At 39.0% G+C, this 25,884-nt stretch overlaps 1 protein-coding gene across 1 annotated transcript in view; it reads right to left on the reverse strand.

The window, feature by feature from the left end:
• Positions 1–6,223: 6,223 nt before the first annotated feature.
• The window catches only part of pcnx4 (pecanex 4), a 35,178-nt gene continuing 15,517 nt past the window's right edge, over positions 6,224–25,884 (reverse strand). The window contains exons 8-10 of the mRNA XM_078562274.1: positions 17,427–18,493; positions 17,104–17,290; positions 6,224–8,232 (exon numbers count right to left, since the gene is read on the reverse strand). Coding sequence (XP_078418400.1) covers positions 7,981–8,232; positions 17,104–17,290; positions 17,427–18,493 — 1,506 coding nt within the window. The 3' untranslated portion in view covers positions 6,224–7,980. The remainder of the gene's footprint in view (positions 8,233–17,103; positions 17,291–17,426; positions 18,494–25,884) is intronic.

The raw sequence follows: 25,884 nt of genomic DNA on the forward strand, positions 1-25,884 counted from the left end.
AGCTCTATAGTACTGCCACATTCAGTTGTGAATGGTGGTGGACAAATAAAAATGTAAAGGAGGAGGAGGGACCATGGACCCCCTCCCCCGCCCCCGGCTTAAATGATGGTGGAGCCCAGCATGAGTGCATAGACCAGGCCGAAGCATTTGCAACCATCTTCAGTCAGAAATGCTGAGTGGATGATCTTGGCCTCTGCTTCCCGAGGTCCCCACCATTACAGAAGGCAGCCTTCAGCCAATTCGATTTACCCCACAGGATATCAAAAATCAGCTGAATAAACTGGGTACAGCAAAGGCTATGGACCCCTACAACATCCCAGCTGAGGTGCTGAAGAATTGTGCTCCAGAAAAAGCTGCACCTCTAGTCAAGCTGTTCCAATACAGCTATAACACTGGCACCTACACACTAAAAGGGAAAATTGCCCAGATATGTTCTGCCCCCAAAGAAAAAAGACAAATCTAATCTGGCCAATTACCACCCTGTCAGTGTGCTCTCAATCATAAGCAAAGTGATGGAAAGTGTCATTGGCAGTGCTATCAAGTGGAACATACTTGTCAATAACCTGCACATCAGTGCTTAGTTTGGGTTTGACTAGAGTCATTTAGCTCCAGACCTCATTACAGCCTTGGTTTAAACATGGACAATAAGAGCTGAAGAGGCGAGGTGAGAGTGACTCCCCTTGACGTTGAGGCAGCATTTGACTGAGTGTGGCATCAAGGAGCCTCAGTAAAATTGAAGTCAGTGGGAATCTGGAGGAAAACTGTCCATTAAATGGAATGATACCTAGCACAAAAGGAAATTGGTTGAGGTTGTTGGAGGCCGATCATCTCAGTCCCAGGACATTACCACAGCAGTTCTGTGGAGTATGTCCTAGGCCCAGTTATCTTCAGTTACTTCATCAATGACCTTTTCTCCATCATAAGGTTAGAAATGGGGATGTTTGCTGATAGTGCAATGTTAAGTTCCATTTGCAATTCCTCAGATACTGAAGCGGTCTATGCCTAAATGCAGCAAGGCATGGACAATGTTTAGGCTTGGGCTGATCTGTGATAAGTAACATTCACCCCGTACAAGTGCCAGGCAATGAGAGAGTAACCACTTCCTCTTGACATTCAATGGCATTACCACTGTCAAACTCTTTCCACCATCAACATCATGAGGGTCACCATTGACAAACCTTGCTGGATCAGTCACACAAATTCTGTGGCTACAAGAACATCAGTGATTGGATATTCAATGGCAAGTGTCTTACCTCCCTACTGCCATTTCTACCATCAACAATGCACAAGTCAGGAATGTAATGGAATACCCACCACTTGCCTGGTTGAGTGCTGGTCCAACAACACTTGAGAAGCTGGACATCATCCAGGACAAAGCAGCTTGCTTGATCAGCATCCCATCCTCAAACTTAAATATTCATCCTCCTTGCTACCAGCGCATCATGACTGCAGTGTGTACCATGTACAAAATGCACTTCAACTCACCAAGGCTTCCTTGACCCACCACCTAAAACCTGCAACTTCTAGCACCTAGCAGGATGAGGGCAGCAAGTGAATGGGAGCATCACCATTACCTGCAGGCTCCCTTCCAAGTCATCACCCTGACTTGGGAACGTATTGCCATTTCCTCATCATTGTGTCATAGTCTTGGAACTCCCTATCTACAAGCACTGTGGGAATACTGACATCACACTGCAGTGGTTTGAGAAGGTAGCTAACAACCACCTTCAGTGAAAATTAATGATGGGCAAGAAATGCTGGCTTTGCCAGTGGCACCTACATCCCATGAATGAATTTTAAAAAAGGGATCTAAAGTAATATAATCACTCCTTAATTTACCTAATGTACTCAAGAACAATTATTCTCTATTTGCCATAATTAAGTAATTTCTTAGATTGTGACTGTAAAAGGATTCTGCTCCACTTCATCAGTATAATAATAGTGTAACATGATAATGCACATGAAATCATGCATCCTCAAATAATTAACCACCTGCCCACAACAATAGTAATTTGCTGTATATAGATAGTTCCATCTCAAACTTTTAGACGCATCACAATTGTATACAGGAGCATCTTTGTTTCCCAGCCTGCTGCTCCCTTTGCTAATCATTTTTTAAAAACATATTTCAGTTCGCTGATGTCTCTTATTTTGGAAAAATAAAGGTTAAAGCAGCTTGAAACTGTGACCATGATCCTGTGGCTAAAGCAGATAAAGTTTTAGCAATGATAGTTTTAATGAAAATATATATTGTTTACTAACCATCACAGTTGTTTTCATTCACAGTTTTGTTTAAATGTGAGCATGGTATGTTTAGGTATCAAAAAGAGAACTTGCATATCTATAGTGCATTTCACGTCTTTTAGCCACTGAGGATGTGAAAGACCCGATATAAATGTTATCTATTACCTCAATGTTCCAAGTCTCTGCTTTGTGCAATCAAGCTACCAACAATTTTTTTCCCCATTTCCCTTTTCGAGGAATGCCACTATAGTTTATGAAGACTTATAAAACAAATTTTAATTGGTTTGGTCAACAAGACCGATCTTGGGTTTCATGCAGCCTGGGTGAGGAGGGAAAAAAACAGCCACGAGTTATCGGATGACCAAACAATGCTGGCGTGACAACACCCTACTGAGATTCAGTCCACGCTCACATGAATGGCCACTGAGTATTAAAACAAAAGATTTGTTGCCATATTTAGAAGGGTAAGACAAGGAAAAAAGGTCATCCAATACTTTGAAAGATATTTTTTCCCTTCTATTCAGAATGCACTGACTAATGTCATATGGCTCATGGACGTTGGCAGTCTCCAGTACCCCTGCTCAGGTACTTATTCCTCAAAGTCCTAAATGTTGGCAAGCTATTTGACGATGGGGTAACATTTAGTCAAGTTTAATCTTCACCTTATGTTCGCACAATTTTCCATTGTTCTTGTAACAAGAAAGTAATTCCAAACAAGCTCACCTCTTCCTTTGCTGTCTTCAGACCAAATACTAACAGCATTCTCTTCCCATATGCTGGCACTTCCATAACCAACAAGATGTCCCATCACTCCTTCATGTTATAGTCCACAGAGCTTTACATTTATTTTCCATCGTCATTGCATCTTGCTGCTTCAGTTTTCAGCAGAAGCACTACATGAACCCCCTCTTCAGCAGCCTTCAGTTTCAACAAGTATTTGAAATTGGCTAAGTTGAAAGTTGTTGCTTTATAAGTCTTTGGGAGCTGCAGTGGCATTCCTTCTTATGGCAAAAAATAATCAATAATTCTATTTAATAGGGAAACAGGAAAAATATGGTAGGTAGGATTTTATTACTGAGTAATTTGATTGAAGTGTTGTTTCTGGTTTGTGGAAATGTTGAATTAACAATATTCAACCTGGTGGTCTTGAGGCACAATAGCATCCTACATTAGTCACTACACTTCAAAAGTACTTCATTGCTTTGGAACATCCTGGTTTCCTGAAAGGTGCTGGAGAAATGCAGTTTTTTTTCCCCCAAGTTCTATCTGTAGGCATTGTGGGACTATGAAGGGTTTTATCATGAGCCACTGGCAAACTGGGGATTTGGAATGACTTGCATGGTTTTCTGTTAAATTGGCAGAGACCCTAATTGTGTTATTGGCCTTGATTTGCATATAGTTATGAAGCCACTGCCTGTGTCTGTTGGGCCTCTCATCTGAGGTAAAGAAACTGCACATTTAAAACGGTAGTTAGCAGTAACCGGTATGGGTACATACTGGTTACGTTACTAGACTTTAAGTTTTCTTTGTATACTTTCAGGCTACAATCCAAGATACAGCTTTTGAAGGAATAATCTTCAGAAGTGAAGATATCCTCCCTCCTTTCCAATAGTGCTGTTAATTAATACAAACTACATGTGGCATTTCATTGCTCACGGATAGTCTAGACTCGAGGTTAATTGGACCAGAGTGCAGACATAATTCTGACTCTATTGTAAGTTAATTCAGTCTTATTTTCATATTTACATTCTAAATTCTTCTGTCCATATTTATAAACACCTAATACTGTGTTAAGTTCTCACTGCAATTATACCTTCCTACCAATAGTGGAACTGCAGCACCTGTACTGGCAAGAGCATGTAATTAGAGTGAATGTGGACATAGAAATTTATAATATAAGAAATTGGTGGGAATTATGCAGACTGAAGTGATTAATTTTATTATTGTAATTGTTTTAAACTAATTTGTCCATTTATTCTTTTGTACATTGTTTTTAAAAACAATTTTAAAAAGCCTCAGGTGGTTTAGTGATGAATATTAAAAGTGGGATGCGGATTCTGATGTTGTTTACAATAGTCATAATTTGTATAACCATTGTGTAAATGATGTGAAATTAATGGTGAATTCAATATGAAAACTTCAACAGTAATAAATTGACAATTTTAAAGGGGTTGATTTAATTCCTTCATCTGCTTTGCATCACTCAAATTTGTAAATATGCCATAATTTGAGCAATTTCATTAAACCTATACTACTATAGAAATAAACTACTATTCCAAATCATCCATACAATGAAGTAATCTCATGGGGGGGTATAGACTCAGTAATATTGATATCTATTTGTGCAAGTACCTGTACGGACGTTAGTGTTTTTGGTGGTCAAGTGTTAAGGCACTTCATTGCAGTACTGTGGAAGAGCTGCACTGTTGAAGTTGCTTTCTTTCAGAGATGATGCAAAAGCAAGGTCCTGTCTGTTTTCTAAGATGAATGTCAAAGGTCACAATATTATTCCAAGAGCAGCAAGAGTTTTCTTGATGTCCTGGCCAATATTTCTTCCCCCAGTCAATACTGCTAAATGATTAGCAATGAAATAAATACCAAGATACCTATTTATAGCATCTTGATGTGCACAAATTGGCTGTAGTATTTCCCTACATTACAACAATGACTACCTGTCAAAAAAGTAGTGTGCCTATAAAGTGCTTTGGGACTTCTTGTGGTTGGTATTACATAAATTCATGTGCTCTTCAACTTTCGGATTTCCTGAAGGTGGGCAATAGTACAGAATTGGTTGTATCTGTCAGCATGGGGTATGATTCCCTAAAAAAACTAAATGGAATGGAAAAAAATACTTAAATCACATTGATAAAATTTAAGTGTGTAGCACTTTTTGGTGAATGAGTTTTTTTCCATTTCAGTTTTTCTAATCATTTTAAATAAAACCATTCTATCAATGAGAGATCTCTTCAATATCATTTTATTTAACATTCTACATTTGTGATCCGTTGTAAGCAGACTTCTACAACCACATTCACCCCATATCATTTTAAACTTGTAAAATTAATAAATTAATCTACATTTTGCAGTGTTCCATTGATTCCCAAGTCACATATCTTGGCAGTTGGTTGTCAGAAAACTGACAAGCACAAATTTGAACTCTTGCTAGCTGAATAGAAGGAACTGAGATTGCCACACAAATGTTGTGGTGAGCAGTGTAACTGACCACAAGATGCGAATATGGTGACATCCACCATTTGGAGGTTATAAAACCCAATGTTACGCATGGAGCCTGGATATACAGAACTGCATATTTTCATACAGTTCTCAGATACTGCCTTCCAGCAGACATGATTCCAAGTTGGAGTTTTCTCAAACAACCAATACTCTGATGTCTGCTTTTAGCAAAATGGAAGGGCAAACAAAAGGCAGCGAATTTAAGTCCAGCACTAGGATTGGGCTTACTCATCAAATACTAATAAGAGACCAAGTGAACCTTCAGGAACTAAGTAACTGCACAGGTTCTTCCTCCTGTCACTTCTTGGACACAAATTGACTTTGGCTATATAATAATATAACCATATGAGAGATTCAGAATTAAGCCACAGTGTTTTAGTATGATTTTATAAATTAAAATGTATTCCAAGTTTACTTTGGACTGAATGTTTTCAAGTTTACAATATGGAACTGGGGTAAACAAACTATGGCCTATGGTCTACAACTAACCACCAAACTAGTAACATGACCACAAAACCCAGACATCTCGGTACTACAGTATTCCTGGTTTGTTTTAATTTTGTAAGTTTGGAGATTGGAAAGAGCTATTCTTTACATTAGTGAACACGTGCTAAATTAGAATACCATCATAACCTGTTACCATTAGCAATTTCATATATGAGTAATGGAAAGATGGATTTAAACTTAACAATAGCTTGTGAGGCTCCATGGCTTGCACCTAAGCGATTCACAAAAGACAAAATCATTCCTGATGTAGAAGTAAACTTTAATTTTATAGAGGTATACAAAACAGTTAAGGTTCTCCAATATATACAGATTTAAACCTGGAAAGTCATAAAAGTTATGAAATACAGCTGTACATGTTTTCATTGTAATTTCATATATGATAACCTATGCTTCTAATAAATTTGATTTGAAAATGTATTGCTCATCTGAAAAACAGGACTTGCCCATATATTTAAAAACTTATAATAAAATTGTGTTAAGGGATAATAAAATAATGAAGATTATACACACTTAAATGGTTCACACTATGCAGCACTAAAAATAAAAGGCACTTTTTTTGAGGTTTAATCACGTTCAATACAATTTATTGCATGGTTGCTTTAAAAATGTTTGCACACAGACATTTCAGAGAAGTATGCTTTCTGGCACCCTGCAAACTTGTAGATTCTTAATGAAAACAATCCTTTTAACAATGGCTAATCAATTACAAAGAAGAACTTGCTTTACTATTATTCCAAGTGTTGTGCAATTTATTTAAACATTATTTCCTTTATGTATGGGTTAATAGGTTGGTCAGTCAGACTACTAACAGTTGGTCACCAATGTTTTTTGTTGGCATATGCTAGTAGCCATTAAGGACTATATATACGCAACTCTGCTGATTTTCCTTTCCACGTGGCAAATTGTTACTACAGCCTATGCTCTGCACAGCTCATTGGTAAGTGGGCAGAAATAGTAACTGAACCTGAACTCTTATTCTGGGGCTCTAATACTCAGTGCTGGTTCATCATTTCAGGGTTTAAAGTTACAATTTATAAAACTAGCAAAAAGAAATACAATACTTCATTCCAAATTAGCTATCATAAACCCATTTGCACGGTTGCATAAGAAAACAGTTCAGAAAAAATATACATACACTATGTTTAAAATGAGCAGTTGCAATAGCAGTGTGCCAAGGACGGATTTTAGCATGAAATTTGAAAATTGATTTGCTAAGACTTTTCCACATCAAGCAAGTTCTGAGTTTAAATCAAAGATCTGTTAAATTGATGTTGAAGTTACTGTAACTTTAAAGCCAAATAAGAGGTATTTTATCAAAAATAATGAATAAGCATTTTCTTAGTACTGGTAATTCATGGCAATAATTTTTAGGATTTGAAGGGAAAAACTAGGTAAACATTTTACAGTAAATTCTTTTATTCCTTACAATTACATTCGTGTAGTGAAATGATATTTTAGAATGAAGGTTTTTAAAAATGCCTCATTCCACTTTTTTTCAATAAGCTGCCATACTTTTACAATTCAACACATATTAAACTTATGATGCAGAAAATAGTGTACAACACATACTCCTCTTCAAAGCTAGTGGCACATGCTTACATACAGGTTCACAGTTCTCAATCATCTTACCCCTAACCCAAGCTTTGGCATACTTTTAAAACATGGAGGATTCACATTTGAGACCGATTCCAGTTGATAGCACCCCACCTGACCTTTTGTTTCCAGGGATACAAAAAGACTGTAAAAATCCACTAATTAAAAATAATCAGGAAGATAAAAAAAATACCAAAAATTATCCTGGCAATAAATTCAATAATTTTTGCATAGTTGATACATGAAGTATCTAGCAAAGCATTGATTTGTACTAGTTCAAAGCAATAATTTCTACAAAGTGCCAAGCCTCAACTTTCAATAATGAGGGAAATATTTTACTTCCATTGTTCCCATAGTAATAATTCAGTGTTGAACACTGATTAGAACTTGTGATGAAATTCTTTAGAACAAAGGCATATGAATTGACGTAGATGAATAAACGGGATAGCCAAGGGGAGGGTCAGCTGCCTGCACTGTTAAGTTTCTCAGTAACACAGGATGTGCTTGTATACTGTATCGTTCTTCATCATCATTTGTGGCATAGAGAAGTTCCCAAGACAAATTGGCCCACTGGCCTCGTATTGCTTCTGCATTCAACCGTCCAACCTGCAATAACATTTCCTGCAGTGACAACACACGTCCTGTATATGTGCTCTGTAAAAACATTAAAAACAATTTTAACTCACCCAAAAAAAATGTTTCAATGTTGCCATAACAAAATTATATAGGCAATAATTAGGGAAAATGGTATGTTACAGGAAGTGATTTCTTATGCAAGTCCAGACATTTTCATTTATTCCAGGATTTTTACTGCAAAATTGTAGTGGTGGAAAATGACAGTGGTAGTTTGATTCAGTAGCACTCTTTCCTCGGAGTCAAATGGTTATGGGTTCAAGCTTCACTCATGGAGTTTTATATTGTTAAAAATGCCAGCATTTGAATGAGAGGAGAGAGCGAGAATAGGACTCTGGGACAGGCAGTCAGCAGCAGCTAGAGGAGATAGCGAGAGGAGTGTCCTCTGCAGTCACTGTCGCTGAGTGAAAAACAAAGAGTGACATCACAGGAAAACCGTAAGTTCATTGGTTGGTAAGTAACTGCTAGTTTGAACTACCTATTCTAAGTTGATTTCAGATTAAGGGTGACTAATGGGGCCTAGGATCGGAGGCCTAACACTTCAACTCAGCAGAGAGAGCGAGTTCCAATTGATTTTAAAAAGTGTATTTTGAATCTCTATTGTAACTTGCTTTCAGATTAAAGGTAAATAGGAGAAATATTTTACAGATTGATAAACTAATTAAATAAAATAGAGATGCAGGGCCAGACGATGTGTTGTAGCTGCATGATGTGGGAGTTGGTGGACCCCATTGTGATTCCTAGTAACCATGTCTGTAGCAAATGTTGGTTGCTCGAGGAACTCCGGCTCAGAGTTGATGAGCTTCGGATACTGCGACACTTCAGGGAGGGGGAGAGTTACCTGGACACTGTTTCAGGAGACAGTCACACCCCTTAAAATTAACTACCTTAAATTCGGCCAGTGGTCAGGGACAGGAGCATGTGACTATGAGTGAGGCAGGTAGAGGGATCCAGGAAGTAGCACCGCAGGAGCCTCAGCCCTTGCCCTTATCCGACAGGTTCAAGATTCTTGCTCCGTGTGTGGACGAGAGTGGGGACTGTAGGGAGGATGAGCAAACTGACCATAGCACCGTGGTACAGGGAGTCATTCTAGTGGGAGGAGAAAAGAGAAATGTAGTTGTAATTGGGGATAGTATAGTTAGGGAAATAGATACTGTTCTCTGTAGCCAGGATCGAGAGTCCCGAAGGCTGTGTTGCCTACCTGGTGCCAGGGTTAAGGATATCTCATCTGGGCTGCAGAGGAACTTGGAGTTGGAGGAGAAAGATCCAGTTGTCCTGGTCCACTTAGGTACCAATGATATAGGTAGGAGGAGGAAAGAGGTTCTGCTGAGGGAATATGAGCAGCTAGGGGCTAAATTAAAAAGCAGAACCGAAAAGGTAATAATCTCTGGATTACTACCTGAGCCACGAGTTAATTGGCACAGGGTCAATAAGGTTAAAGAGGTAAATGCGTGGCTCAAAGATTGGTGTGGGAGAAGTGGGTTTGAATTCATGGGACATTGGCACCAGTACAGGGGAAAGAGGGAGCTATTCCGTTCGGACGCGCTCCAGTTGAATCATACTGGGACCAGTGTCCTGGCGAACTGCATAACTAGGGTCGTAGCTAGGGCTTTAAACTAAATAGTGGGGGGAGGGGTCAGTTGTATGGGCATATAAAATGTCAAAGTTTAAGGAGAGGGTAAGAGTGCAGGTTAGTGACGAGGCTGCTTGCTATCAAAAAGTGAAAGGAAGGGACAGTGTGTGTGAACGCCATATTGCACCAAAGAATCATAAGAATAGGGAAAATTGACAACAGGGCAAACTTAAAAGCTTTGTATCTGAACGCACGTGGCATTCGGAATAAAACTAATGAGTTAACAGCGCAAAGATAGATAAATAGGTATCATTTGGTGGCGATTACTGAGACATGGTTGCAGGGAGGACAGGTGTGGGAGTTGAATATCCAAGGGTACTCAGTGTTTCAGAAGGATAGGCAGAAAAGAAAAGGAGGTGGTGTTGCTTTGTTAGTAAAGGAAGAGATCAGTGCTATAGTGAGGAATGATATAGGCACTGGAGAGCAAGATGTAGAGTCAGTCTGGATAGAAATAAGAAATAGCAAGGGAAAGAGGTCCTTGGTGGGAGTAATCTATAGGTCCCCAAACAGTAGTTCAGCAGTAGGGCACAGGAAATACTGGGAGCATGTAAGAAAGGCACGGCAATAATCATGGATGATTTTAATATGCATATAGACTGGACTAATCAAATTGGCAAGGGTAGCCTTGAGGGAGAGTTCAGAGTGTATTAGAGATTGGTTCCACAACACAATGCTCCAAGAAACAATCAGGGAGCAGGCTATTCTGGATTTGGTTTTGTGGCAATGAGATGGGATTAATTAACAATCTCATAGTAAAGGATCCTCTAGGGAAGAGTGATCATAGCATGCTAGAATTTCAAGTTCAATTTGAGAGCGAGAAACTTGAGTCCCATACTGGTGTTCTGGAGCTAAACAAAGGTAGCTACATAGGCATGAGGGCAGATTTGGCCCTAGTGGACTGGGCAGGAAGACTACAAGGTAGGACAGTTGATGAACAGTGGCAGATGTTTAAGGAGATATTCAATTCCTCCCAAGTAAAATATATCCCAATGAGGAAGAAAGATGGTAAGAGGGGGAAAAAGTATCCATGGCTAAGCAAGGAAGTTAAAGATAACTTAAAGGCAAAAACTAAGGCATACCAAATTGCAAAGGTTAGTGGCAGGCTGGAAGATTGGGAAACTTTTAAAGATCAACAAAGGGTTACTAAAAAAATAATAAAAAGAGCAAAGGTAAATTATGAAAGAAAACTAGCACAAAATGTAAAAACTGATAGCAAAAGGAAAGCGAGTAGCTGAAGTGAATGTTGGTCCCTTGGAGGATGAGACTGGAGAGTTATTAGTGGGGAACGCAGAAACGGCAGAGATGCTTAGTCAATATTTTGCCTCAGTTTTCATGGCGGAGGACACTAGTACCATTCCAATAGTAACAGGTAGTGCAGAGGATATAGAGAAGGAGGAACTTAGAACAAACACCATCACTAGAGAAAAAGTACTGAGCAAACTATTGGGATTAACGGGTGACAAGTCCCCAGGACCTGATGACCTACATCCCAGGGTCTTAAAAGGAGGTGGCAGCAGAGATAGTGGATGCATTAGCTATAATATTCCAAAATTCCCTGGATTCTGGAAAGGTTCCAGTGGATTGGAAAAATGCTAATATAACACCCTTATTCAAAAAGGGGGGAGGCAGAAAGTAGGAAACTATAGACCAGTTAGTTTAACATCTGTCATTGGGAAATTGTTGGAATCCATTATTAAGGAAATAGTAATGGGGCAATTGGAAAGTCAAAATGCAATCCATCAGAGTCAGCATGGTTTTATGAAGAGTAAATCGTGTTTGACTAATTTGCTAGAGTTCTTTGAAGATGTGACAAGCAAAGTGGATAATGGGGATCCTGCAGATGTAGTATATCTGGACTTCCAGAAGGTTTTTGATAAGGTGCCGCACAAAAGATTAATACACAAGATAAGATCACACGGAGTTAGGGGTAATATATTAGCTTGGATAGATGATTGGCTAACCAACAGAAAGCAGAGAGTCGGGATAAATGCGTCTTTTTCTGGATGGCAAGCTGTAACTAGTGGGGTGCCACAGGTTTCTGTCCTTGGGCCCCAACTATTTACAATCTATATTAATGACTTGGATTCAGGGATAGAAGACACTATACCTAAATTTGCAGATGACACCAAAATAGGTGGGAAAGTAAGTTGCAAGGAAGAAATAATAAATTTACAAATGGATATGGACAGGTTAGGTGAATGGGCCGAAATTTGGCAGATAGAGTTTAATGTGGAGAAGTGTGAGGTGATCCATTTTGGTCAGAAGAATAAAAAGGCGACTTATTATTTAAATGGAGAGAAACTCCAGAATGCTTCAGTGCAGAGGGATCTGGGTGTCCTCGTGCATGAATCCCTGAAATCTAGTAAACAGGTACAGCAGGTAATAAGGAAGGCAAATGGAATTTTGGCATTTATTGCTAAAGGAAGAGAGTATAAAAATAGGGAAGTGTTGTTGCAACTGTACAAGGCATTGGTGAGACCGCACCTGGAGTACTGTGCACAGTTTTGGTTTCCTTACTTGAAGAAGGATGTAGTTACACTGGAGGCGGTTCAGAGGAGGTTCACTAGATTGATTCCAGAGATGCGGGGCTTGTCTTATGAGGAGAGATTGAGCAGTTTAGGCCTATACTCGCTAGAGTTTAGAAGGATGAGGGGAGATCTAATTGAGGTATATAAGATGCTAAAGGGGATAGACAAAGTAGACGTGGAGCGGATGTTTCCCCTTCTGGGGCATTCTAGAAGAGGCCATAGTTTTAGACTAAGGGGTGGTAGATTTAAATCAGAGATGAGGAGGAATTACTTCTCTCAAAGGGTTATGAATCTGTGGAATTCACTACCTCAGAGTGCAGTAGATGCCGGGACGCTGAATAAATTTGATGAGATAGACAGATTTTTAATTAGTAACGGGATTGAAAGGTTATGGGGAGAGGCGGGAAATTGGAGTTGAGGCCAAAATGAGATCAGCCATAATCGTAATGAATGGTGGGGCAGGCTCGAGGGGCTGAATTGCCTACTCCTGCTCCTAGTTCTTATGTATCCATCTGCCTGTTCTGATGGACATAAAAAGGTCCCGTGCCACAATTTGAACCACAGTGGAATCTAGTCAATTTTTTCTCAAGGCAACACCACTTAAAAGAAAAATCAACTGGTCTTCATCTGATTTGCCAGATCTTGCTGCGTGCAAATTCTATACCTTTGTTATCTCCATAACAGCAACGGCAGTACTTCAAAAGTAATGGACATGATAAGGAACTACATAAGTGCAATTTGCAGAAATGTAATTGTAGAAACATACAATTGTCAATGGTCTTGTTAAAGTGTAGATCAATGGTCCCAAAGACAGATCAATAAGCCTATGAAAAATTAAACATTGAACTTGAAGGATCAAGTTGGCAAAAATAAACCTACCAGAAATTCGAGTAAGATGTCACCCTAAAAGTAAAGATCTAGACCACAAGAATTCATTGAATAAAGTGAACAAGGTTGAAGATGCAGGTTACTTAGCCTCCAAAAGAACTCAACATATTTCTTAATTTAAAAGGTTTTTTTTTCATTACCAAGAACTTTTGGCAGTAATGTTGACAAGAGTAGCAAACCAGTACTTTTTCAGAAATGCTAATATTTACTACAGTAATTTTCTTTGGATAAAATATAACTCAGCTGTTTTTTATATAAATTCCAGCTTCAAAATATATTCTCAAAATAAATATTTTCATTGATTTCTCAACACAGTTATCAGTGGTTTGGTTAGACAAAGATAATCGAATATAGTCAAATGCTTTTGTAAAAAAACTATTAATAAGATCATCTTGCATTTATACATCTTTCACAAGTGACAAAAGGCACGTTCAGAGAGGTTTTGAATATGATGGTTAATGGGGAGTAGTTGTTTAGGAATATAATCTGGGTATGTTGATTAAATAGTAGAATGTGGAATGGGAGAAAGATCACGCCATAAGTCAGGAGAGCATAGTGTGCATACTAGGGCACAGGCTAGAAAAGATTCTAGAGGTGTAAGAGGGAAGCCATGGAGAGATTTGAAAATGATTTTAAAGTTGATATGTTATGGAACAAGGGGTCAGTCAGTAATGATAAATGACAGCTTTGTGGGATTGAGATATGAGCTGGAGTTCTGGAAGAGTTGTAGATTGTGTCTGCTGGGATACCAGAAAGGAAAGCCTTATAAAAAAAATAATAATAAAGAACACTTTGAAGTGATAAAGGTTTGTTATAGTCATAACGAAGAAGAGGTAGAGGTGTGTATGTTCCTAAAGTAAAATTATGGAGTCTTTGCAATGAATTGCATATGAGGTTTGAAGCCCAAATCAGGATTTAGCAGGAGCTGGGATTTGTCCAGTTGAACATCTGGAAGAATCCTGGGCTTCTTTATTCCCTCCAAATCGCCTGCCATCTTCCATTTCTCTTGATATAGTACCTATCTTCTTTAGCCTCAAGTCAGAGGGCTGGAAACTCCAGTGTAACAAGCAGACATGTCGGTTAGTCTCTTCAGATCTGCCCTGACAATATTACAGATTACTATGTCTTTTCCTTCTTAGCCAAAACCACCAACTATTCCAGGATCATGCTGGAGGTCAAGGATAATCTAATTTATTCTTTCATGGGATGTGGGCATCTCTGGTAAGGCCAACATTTGTTGCCCATCCCCAACTGCCCTTGAACTGAGTGTCTTGTTAGGCCATTGCAGAGGGCAGTTAAGAGTCAATCATACTGCTGTAGGTCAGACCAGATAAGGATGGCAGATTTCCTTCCCTAGAAGGTACCAGTGAACCAGATGGGTTTATATGACAATCGATAATAGTTTCACAGTCCCCATTTCTAAATTTCAATTCCAGTTTTTATTAATTCAATTGAGATTCTACCAGCTGCCCTGCTGGGATTTGAACCCATGTCCCCAGAGGATTAGCCTGGCTCCTGGAATACAAGTCCAATGACATTACCACTACACCATTGTCTCCCCTAAAGTTTAAAGTACTTTTGAAGTGTGGTTACAATAGTAATGTAAGCAAACTGCAGTGTGATAATTTTTTTTAAATCAAATGTTCTTGTAATTTATGTTGGCTGAGGGATAAATATTGGTCAGGGAACCAAGTGAATCCCCCCTGTTCTTCCTTGAATTATGTCACTGGATCTTTTATGACCCAGATGGGCAGACAGTCTCAGATTAATAATTCAACTGACTAAATAATCAAGAGGCAAAAGAGGGGGGAGGAAATAAATACAACTAGCACTAAGGAAAAAGTACTAGGGAAACTAATGGGGCTGAAGGCTAATAAGTCCCCTGCACCTGATGGGTTGCATCCTAGGATATTAAAGGAAGTAGCTGCAGAGATAGTGGATGCACTGGTAGTAATCTTCCAAGAATCCTTAGATTTTGGAGAAGTCCCAGAGGATTGGAAAACTGCCAATGTAAAACCATTATTCAAAAAGGGAGACAAAAAACAGGTAACTATAGGAGAGTTAACTTAACATTTGTCGTTGGGAAAACGGTAGAGTATATTTTAAAGGATGTAATAGCAGAGCATTTAGAATTACATAATCTAATCAAGCAGAGTCAGCTTGGCTTCATGAAGGGGAAATCATGCCTGACAAATGTATTAGTATTCTTTGAGGTGGTAATTAGCAGGATAGATAAAGGGGAACCAGTAGATGTAATATACTTGGATTTCCAAAAGGCGTTCGGTGAGGTACCGCACGCAAGCCTACTTAATAAAAGAGCCCATGGTGTTTGGGGTAGTATATTAGCATGGATAGATTGGCTAACTAATAGAAGACAGAGTTGGGATAAGGGGGACATTTTCAGGATGGCAACCTGTAACTAGTGGAGTGCCACAGGGGTCAGTGCTGGGGTATCAATTATTTACAATATATAATGACTTAGATGAGGGAAATGAATGTATTATTGCCAAATTTGCGGATGATACAAAAATAGTTGGGAAGGCAAGTGGTGAGGATGACACAAGGAGTCTAAGGAGGGATATAGACATGTTAAGTGAGTGGGGAAAAAAGTGGCAGATGGAATATAATGTAGGAAAATGTGAGGTTATGCACTTTGGCAGGAAGAATAGAGGAGCTGAATATTATTTTAGGAGTCCTTGTGCATCAATCCCAAAAAGCTAACATACAATTTCAAGAGGTAATAAGGAAGGCAAATGGATTGTTGACTTTTATTTCAATGGGAATGGAGTATAAAAATAGGGAAGTCTTGCTAAAACTATACAAGGCACTAGTTAGACCATAGCTAGAATACTGTGAACAGTTTTGGTCCTCTTATCTAAGGAAAGATATACTGGCATTGGTGGCAGTCCAGAGAAGGTTCACTAGGTCGATTCCAGGTATGGAGGGATTTTCCTATGAGGAGAGGTTGAGTTAGTTGGGCCTGTACTCATTGGAGTTTAGAAGAATGAGAGGCGACCTTATTGAAACACAAAAGATTCTTAGGAGGCTTTGCAAGGTAGATTTTGAGAGGTTGTTTCCCCTTGTGGGAGAATTTAGGACCAGAGGGCATAATCTCAGAGTAAGGGGTTGCCCATTTAAAACAGATGAGGAGAAATTTCTTCTCTGAGGGTAGTGAATCTGTGGAATTCTTTACCCTGGAGCGCTGTAGAAGGTGGGTCGTTAAGTATATTCAAAGCGGAGATACAGATTTTTAATCAGTAAGGGAATCAAGGGTTATGGGGAAAAGGCAGGAAAGTGGAGTTGAGGATTATCAGGTAAGCCATGATCTCATTGGATGGCAGAGCATACTTGATGGGCTGAATGGCCTACCTCTGTTCCTACGTCTTATGAAAGATGGCACCTCCAGTAGTGCAGCACTCCTTCGGTACTGCACGTAAACATGAGCTTATCAAATCTCTGGACTGGGGTTTGAATCAGTAGAAACAAGTTTCACTTCCGAAAAAAAGGTGAAAACTTATATTTTGGGTTTCGTGACCTCAGGCCATCCCAACGTGTTTCACAGCCAACAAGGTACTTTTGAAATGTACTCACTGTTGTGCTCTGGGAAACACAGCCGTCAATTTACACAAACACCAATGCAACAACCTTCCGAGTCAGAGGCAAGAGTGCTACCCACCGAGCCACACCGGTACAAAAGGAACTACAAATGTTAATATGGTGGCTATTGATGCTTAAGGTTTTGGGAGAAAAAAAATTTAATTTTTTATTTTGTAAATAAATTGTTAGAATAAGAAAACAAAAAAAAAAAATTCTTCCTTCCCTTTATTAGTTAAAAGTACCTACCAGACTGGGGTCATATCCCAAGGAGAAGAGGTAAGGTTTTTCCTGCAGTACAGCCTGTTGCCACTGAGGCTCTGATACCATACCAATGAACCAGTCTCTCTCATATTCTTCCAAATAATTCACCAACTCGACAAAATTTTCAACTGGACCTAGACTGGCTTTGTCAAACATCAGCTTGAAGGTATACCTATGTGAAGAAATGTTTCACCATGATCACATTCTGCATTTCAATTAATTCAACTGCATCTAATTGCAGTTTTACCAATTAACCAAGGATTTTCAACAGCAACAGCTCTTCGAGAAAAGCATCACATTTTAATTACCTGAATGCCTTTAGAGCAAGTGTGAACAGCTCTGGCTTTTGAGTCAGCCAATCTAAACCCAAAGACCAGGGTATATCACCAGAATACACCTTGAAGACTTGATTGGGGCTTGGGACTGTAGAGTCTGTTCCTAACATTACACCATAACAAGTCATCACCACCTGGGCATACATATCTCTCAAAGTCTCATCTCCTTTCACTTCAAAGATAATGGAAGATTTTTCATCAGAGTGAACAACGTCCAAGAGAGTAAGAACAAATGAATACCAATCCTCAGGGAAGGATTTCAACAATTCTTGAAGCAGTAGAGAAGGGAAAGGTCCTGATCGCCAATTTTCTGGCACTTTTAGCTTACTTGAGTAAGGGGAACTGAAAACAACCACTGGGCCCATTTCACAGTTACCAGTTTCCATATGTCTTTCTCTTCCTTTGTCAGTAGCAGGAAGTCCATAGGTAGGAGTTCTTTTTAGTAATTTTTCATCATTCATATCAGGCGATAAGCTTTGTGTTTCAAGACTCCCTGGAATGGATGTTATTATAGGTTTTGTAGTCATTTGTTGCACATCTGTGGTGTTTTTAACTAAACTTATTCTAGTCTTTCTTCCAATGGACTCCAGTTCAAACATATCACCATCTGACCATTCATTAAATGTTTCTGAATTTATGCTGTAGGAATCTTTGGGACTTTTAGAAGATTCTGTTTGCACTGAAGTAATTGTATACTCATCTGACCAGGTTATATTTTGTTGTAATGGCTGGTTGTCCTGAACATTTTCAGAAGATTTTGACTTATTAGTATAATGTAGGAGTACCCAAATTAAAACTTTAGCAAAATCTTCTTTTAACTGTTTTAAATTTTCATGAGAGTCAATGATTCCTGTTAAAACATTCCGTGCATCAGAGTAAACTTCTACTGGTAGTACAGCACATGGAGTCAAGATGTTGTCAAGATGCTGATTTATAGGGCAAGCTTTTGCTTGGTCGTCTTGTTCAAAGGCTATTTCAAACACCTCATCCACTCGTCGAGCTTCAGCAGTGTGGCATGATGTCTCTTGTAGCTCTAAACCCTGACAATAAACAAAAGTCATTTCACATCAAATATAAAAATCAGTCTATCAAAATGGCAAACACTATTTGATTACAAGTATTGCACAATCATGAAATCAGAACTCCAGTGGACTGTTATATTTTTGAGTGGAAAATTATTTTGTTTCTCTCCTACTCGCATTCACATCATTCTTGGCTGACAGAAGAGACTGGATATTACACCCAAGCCTCCACCAACGCCATCCAGTATATAGTGAGAAATGAGATAAGCACAAGGTGACTATCCTTCACATTTTTCTTCCCTATGGACAGGCATATGACTACTGCTGAGAACTTCAATACACCAATGTCATGAACTCCACTTATGTGGACTTTAGGATTCAACTGGGCAGAAGAACTGGTGGCAAAAGTAGGCTACTCCACGCTCATTTTTGGGGCCTGGGTTGAAATTCACTTTGACAGACAAGGTTCTTGGGAATGAGGTGGGCCAAATAGATTAAGTGTCAGTAGGATAACATTTAGGGGACAAGAATCATTGTATCATAAAGTTTAGGATGACTATGGAAAAGGACAATGAACAACCCAGAGTGAGAACGCTTAACTGGGGGAATGCCAACGTCAGTGGGGTAAGAATAGATCTGGGTTGAATAAGTTAGAGCCAAAGGTCGGCAGGAAAAACAATAGCTAAACAATGGGTTACCTTCAAAGAAGAAATGGTATGGGAAAAGTCAAGGTATATTTCCTCAAAAGGGAAAGGTAAGGCAAACAAAGCCAGAGTTCCCTGATGACAAAGAAGGTGGAAATTAAGATAAAGAAGAAAAACTGTGCTTATGACCAATGTCAGGTAGAAAGTACAATTGAGAAGAACCAGGCTGAATACAGAGGTTCAGAGGGGATGCAAAAAAGCAAATAAGAGAAGCAAAGAGGGAGTATGAAAAGAGACTGTCAGCTAATATGAAAGGGAATCCCAAAGTCTTCTACAGGCATATAAATAGTGAAAGGAGGGGTAGGGCCGATTAGGGGATGTGCATGGAGGCGGGGTCATGGCTAAGGTATTAATAAATACTTTGCATCTGTCTTTATCAAGGATGAAGATGCTACCCAGGCCATGGCGAAAGAGGAGGTAATTCAGGCATTTGAAGTGTTTAAAATTGATAAGGAAGTGATATTGGATAGGTTATCTGTATTTAAGTGTTGATAAGGCACTGGGACTGGGTGAGATGCATCTAAGGATACTGAGGGAAGTGAGAACGGAAATTGCAGTGGCACTGCCATGATTCTTCAGTCTTCCTTAGACTCAGGGGATTGGAGAATTGCAAACGTTATGCCCTTGTTCAAAAAAAGGATGCAAGGATAAGCCCAGTAACTAACAGACTAGTTAGTTTAACTTCGGTGGTGGGGAAATAATTTGGGACAGAATAGTCACATGGACAAATGCGGGTTAATTAATGAGAGCCAGCATAGATTTCTTAAGGGAAAAATCATGTTTAACTAATCTACTGGAGTTTTTCAAAGAGACAACAGAGGATTGATGAGAGCAATGCTGTTGATGTGGTGTACAGGAACATCCAAAAAGCATTTGATACAGTGCCACACAACAGACTTATGAGAAAAGTTATAGTTCATGGAATGAAAGGGACAGTAGCAAAATAGATACAAAATTGGTTGAGTGACAGAAAACAGAGAATAATAGTTAATGGATGTCCTCAGGAAGATATAATAGATTCCAATAACATTATGAAAATTATTGTAGAGTAATAGTGAGGTCTGTGTCTATGGGTGTGTGTGGGATTTAATGATATTAAAGACAGCTGGTCTGAAGGCTTTGATGTAAGAAGAGAAGCTAGGTTTGAAATGCTAAATAGGTAAACATGGGCAAAGTTTTAGAGTGTGAGGTGTAAAGGAAACATTTGCATTTTTAAATAAACCAGAGTAGCCTGAATTCAAAAGAGGGGGTGAAATGTTACACCCAGCCAGAAGACGTAAAGAAACAGTCTGTTTATTTTTCCCAAAGATTACTGGTAAAATTGCTATGATAGAATTTTTATTATTAGAGAGGTAAAGTCCAAAGACATTGTGAAACAATGAGAATTTGCATTCAATGGGGAAAATATGTATAAAGGAGAAGGCTGTGTGTAAGGGCAGGCATTTTAAGATCTAACACAAGTGTGAAAAGCCTCCAGCATCTAAGCCTGAAGCTGCTGTCTACAAGGAAACAAAGCTGAGAAAAACTCACTTTGCATTTGACTGTCCAGGGTGTGTGCTTTGCCTGGGTCAGTTTAAATCTGTGTTTTTTAATGTTGCCTTAACTGAGGTGTAACTGGGAGTCAGATTCACTAGGGGATTTAGAAGTTATTATAGTAGTAATTTGTAAACCTATGTATGTGCTTAAAATCATTTTTTTTGGTTTAATAAAGGTTAATTTAGTTTTGTAAGAAACCTATAAGATTCGAATTCAGTAGTAATAAGACCATCAAGGCATGCATCTCGAAATAAATACAAATTTTAAAATAGCTGTGGCAATTGTTTCAAGTTTCCTTCTGCGATTTGAACAGCTCAGCATTTACCATTCGCTGTGCCATAACAAAATTGGGGGCTCTTTGCAGGATATATTTGAAATTCCTTGATTGGTTTGGAGTTGGTGAATCTTAAGGTTATGAGTACGAGAAGCACTTTGAATTCAGGAGTTGGTGTGAGGTATTTTTAAAAGTGGTGAGACTGCAAAAATGGCTGTATCCATGGCTAAAACTTTTCTGGAACATACTTATGAACATACATACAAAATAGGAGCAGAAGCCCCTTGAGCCTGCTCCACCATTCAATAAGATCATGGCTGATCTGTTTGTGTTTCAAGTTCTACATTCCCATCTACCCCCAATAACCTCTGATTCCCTTGCCTGACAAGAACCTATCTACCTCTGCCTTAAAAATATTCAGTGACCCTGCTTCCACTGGCACAGAGTTCCAAAGTTGCACAACTCTCAGAAAAATTTATCCTCATCTCTGTCCCATAAGGGCGACCCCTAATTTTAAAAGTGTCCCCTAGCTCTGGATTCACCCACACAAGAAATATCCTTTCCACATCCACCTTGTCAAGACCATTCAGGGTCTTGTATACTTAAATCAAGTCACCCCTCACTCTTCTAAACTCTTGGATACAAGTCTAGCCTGTCCAGCCTATCCTCATAAGACAACCTGCTCACTCCAGGTATCAACCTAGTAAACCTCCTCTGAACCGCCTCCAATGCATTTACATCCTTCCTTAAATAAGGAGACCAAAACTGCATACAGTATTCGAGATGTGGTTTTACCAATGCCCTGTATGACTGATGCATAACATCCTTACTTTTGTGTTCAATTCCTCTCATAACAAAAAGGATAGCATTCCATTAGCCTTCTTGATTACATTCCATACCTGCATGCTAACGTTTTGTGACTCATGCACGAGAACACCTAGATCCCTCTGTACTTCGGAATTCTGCAGTCACTCTCCACTTAAATAACACTCTGCCTTTTTATTCTTCTTACCAAAGTGAACAACTTCACATTTTCTCATGCTATACTCCATCTGCCAGATTTTTGCCCACTCACTCAACCTATTTATATCTGTCTACAAACTCCTTATGTATTCTTCACAACATACTTTCCTACCTATCTTTGTGTCATCTGCAAATTAGCTACCATGCGTTCACTCCCCTCATCTAAGTCATTGATGTAAATTGTAGAAGATATAACTCTGGGTTACAAAATGTATCTAAGGGTAAATTAACAGAATTGGCGGATAAGTTGCAGTTGGAGGTTACCTGTAGGGGCAAAGAAAGCAGACATAGTTGAAATGATAGCAAGCATTTAAAGTTGGAAGTGATACCTGACACTAGTGAATCACAGCTGGAGGTAGTGAGACTTCAGTTAGAAATGAAGAGGCTTGAATTTGAACAAGCAAAGGAACCGAGTAAACTTGAATTGGAGGCAAATGAAAAAGGAAAAACTAGAACTAGAGGCAGCAGAAAAAGAAAGGGAAAAGAGAGATTATTTCAAAAAGAAATGGAAATGCGAAAACTTGATCTCCAGAGGGAAAAGTTAGCAATGGAAGAGAGAATGAAGGAAAGAGACAGAGTACTGGCTTAAGAAGCTGGATTTTAAAAAGGAGACATCAGATGCTCAGGAAAGTTCTAATGATGAGAAAACCTTTAACCTAAAACCCAGTGGGGAGATGTTTAAATTTGTACAAGCTCTTCTGAAGTTTGAATCATTCTTTATTTCATTTGAGAAGATAGCCAAACGGATAAAATGACCACCGGAAAATTGGACATTGTTGTTACAATCCAGGTTGGTCTGTTGAGCACATGGGGTTTGTGCTTCACTGTCAGAAGAAATGTCGGTGAACTATAATGTGGTAAAAAAGTCTATTTGAATGCATACAAGTTGGTTCCCGAGGCATACAGGCAGAAATTTAGGAATATGAGAAAACAGCCTGTGCAAACTTATATTGAGTTTGAGAGAGTAAAACAAAGTAATTTTGACTGGTGGATACGGGCATTAAAGATAGAGATGACATATGCAGCTCATAGAGATGTAATTCTTTCGGAAAAATTTAAAGATTCAATTCCTTCGGTAGTGAGAACTCGTGGAGGAACAGAGGGTTAAAACGGTAAGACAAGCAGCAGAGATAGCTGGTGATTGAATTAGTTCGTAGAGCTAAACCTTTATTTCATCACCTTTTCAAATCAGAAAGGATAAAAAGTGGGAAGGTGAAAGGAAGGTGGGTAGTCAGGGAAGAGAAGTATGTGGAAACTCGCAGGAAGTTTTTTTTCATTAAAAAGGGAAGGTGTTGAGGGTAGAAGTGACATTCAAAAATTGAGGTGTCTTCATTGTAATAAAGTTGGACACACGAAGTCAATGTGTTGGAAATTGCAGGGAAAATCTGTTGGGATTACTGGGGTGCAGAAAAGTTCTGGAAGTAAAAGTACTGTGGGTTCTGAGGTTCAAGCACAGGAAAAAACAGTGGTTTGTTATGTATCAAACTTCAGAGAAAGATTGGACAGAGCCTGTGAGTTGGCTAGGGAACATTTAAAGATGTCACAGCAAGTGATGAAAGTGAGGGCAGACAGGAAAGCTAAGGCTTGTAGTTTTGTTGCTGGGTAAAAAGTGCTAGTCCTGTTACTAGTACCGGGTGACTTATTAAAGGCAAGGTTTAATGGGCCTTGAAAAGAAACTGAGTGGAGTAATTTATTTAATAAATACTCAAGATAGAAGAAAGAAGCAGAGGGTGTGTCATATAAATATGCTTAAAAAGTACCTTGACAGGGAAGAGGACCAAAAGGAGGTGTTAGTGGTGCTAGATAAAGAGAAACAGGTAGAAATGCAGGATTCTGAAATTGATTTTCCTCTAATCAAATTGGATAATGAGGGGATGCTTGAAAATTTAAATGCAATATTGAGTTACCTTCCAGACAAGTGTCAAAGTGATTTGGGAAGCTATTGCAGTCACACAAGGCTATTTGTAGGAATAAGCTGGGGAGGACAAATTTAGCTATACATGAAATATGTGTAGGAGTTTCATCTTCGATAAGGCAACATCCTTATACGTTAAAACCGGCAAAGTTATCGCGTAAACAGAAAGAAATTGAATTCATGCTTCAAAATGCTATCACTGATCGCTACCACTGAGCCTAGCTGCAGTAACTGGGATTCGCCTATTGTGCTGGTACTGAAACCGGATGGAATACAAAGGCTACGTGTGGACTATTGAAAGATGAATGCAGTGACAAAAGCGGATTCATATCCTATAACATGGTTGGAATATTGCATCGAGGTAATGGGACAATCAAAATTTATCACAAAGATTGACTTGCTAAGAGGATATTGGCAAATACCATTATCGGAGGGGGCAAAGGAGATATTAGCTTTTGTGACACCAGTCGGACTATATCAGTTTAAAGTCATGCCGTTTGGTATGAAAAATGCACCTGCAACATTTCAAAGACTGACAATTAAAGTAATTGCAGGACTGAGCAATTGTGCTGTTTATATTGATGACTTGATAGTTTTCAGTCAAACGTGGGAGGAGCATTTGCATCATTGGAAGAATTGTTTTGTCAATTACAAGAAACTAATTTAGTGATGAACTTGGCTAAAAGTGAATTTGCAAAAACTCAAGTTACGTATCTAAGCCGTACATTGGACATGGTAAGGTGGCTCCGAGAGATGTGAAAGTCAAGGCTATCATGGATTTCCCCATGCCTACAACAAAACGAGAAGTTTTGAGATTTCTGGGCACGAGTAGGTTTTATCGGAAATTTGTACCAAATTTTAGCAGTGTGGTTGCTCCATTGACTGAACTATTAAAAAAGAGCAACAAGTTTCAATGGACACAGAAGTGTCAGGAGGCATTTGACAGTTTGAAAACTGTATTAACACCACCACCAGCTTTGGCAGTACCCAATTATGGCAAGCAATTTAAGTTGGCTGTTGACATAAGCCATATAGGCATTGGGGCTGTATCGTTACAAGATGATGATACTGGAATTAAGAAACCGATAGGATATTTTTCACGGAAGTTGAATGTACAACACAGAATATCTTCAACGATCGAAAAGGAGACTTTTCAGTCTTATTACTACTGAATTCAAGGCACGCACCTCGAAATAAATACAAATTGTAAAATAGTTGTGGCAGTTGTTTCAAGTTTCCCTCTGGGATTTGAACAGCTCAGCATTTACCATCTATTGTGCCATAACAATGTTTTTCGGGCTGGAGGAAGGTTTGCAGTGGAGTTCCCTAGGAGTCAGTATTGGGACCCTTGCTTTTCCTGATGTATATTAATTATCTAAATCTTAGTGTACAGGGAACAATTTCAAAATTTGTGGACAACACAAAACTTGGTACCATTGTAAACTATGAGGAGGACAGTAGAACTTCAAAAGGACATAGACAAGTTGGTAGAATGGACGGATAGGTGACAGATGAAGTTCAATGTGGAGAAATACGAGCTGATACATTTTGGTAGGAAGAACCTGGAGAGACAGTATAAAATGAAGGGCACTACTCTAAAAGGGGTGCAGGAACAGAGGGACCTGGGTGTTTTGTGCATAAGTCATTAAAGATGGCAGGAGAAAGCAGTTAATAAACCATACGGTACCCTAGGCTTTATTAAAAGGGGGGCTTAGAATACAAGAGCAAGGAGGTTATGTTGAACTTGTAGAAGACACTAGTTAGACCTCAGCTGGAGTATTGCTTGTAGTTCTGGACACCACATTTTAGGAAGGATGTGAAGGCCATGGAGAGAGTGCAGTAGAGGTTTACGAGAAGGGGTCTAGGTTTGAGAAATTTCAGTTATGAAGATAGATTGGAGAAGTTGGGACTCTCTTCCTTGGAGAAAAGGCCGAGAGGAGATTTGATAGAAGTATTC

This window comes from Cetorhinus maximus, chromosome 18 (assembly GCF_964194155.1).
Source record: "Cetorhinus maximus chromosome 18, sCetMax3.hap1.1, whole genome shotgun sequence".
Taxonomy (NCBI): Eukaryota; Metazoa; Chordata; class Chondrichthyes; order Lamniformes; family Cetorhinidae; genus Cetorhinus; species Cetorhinus maximus.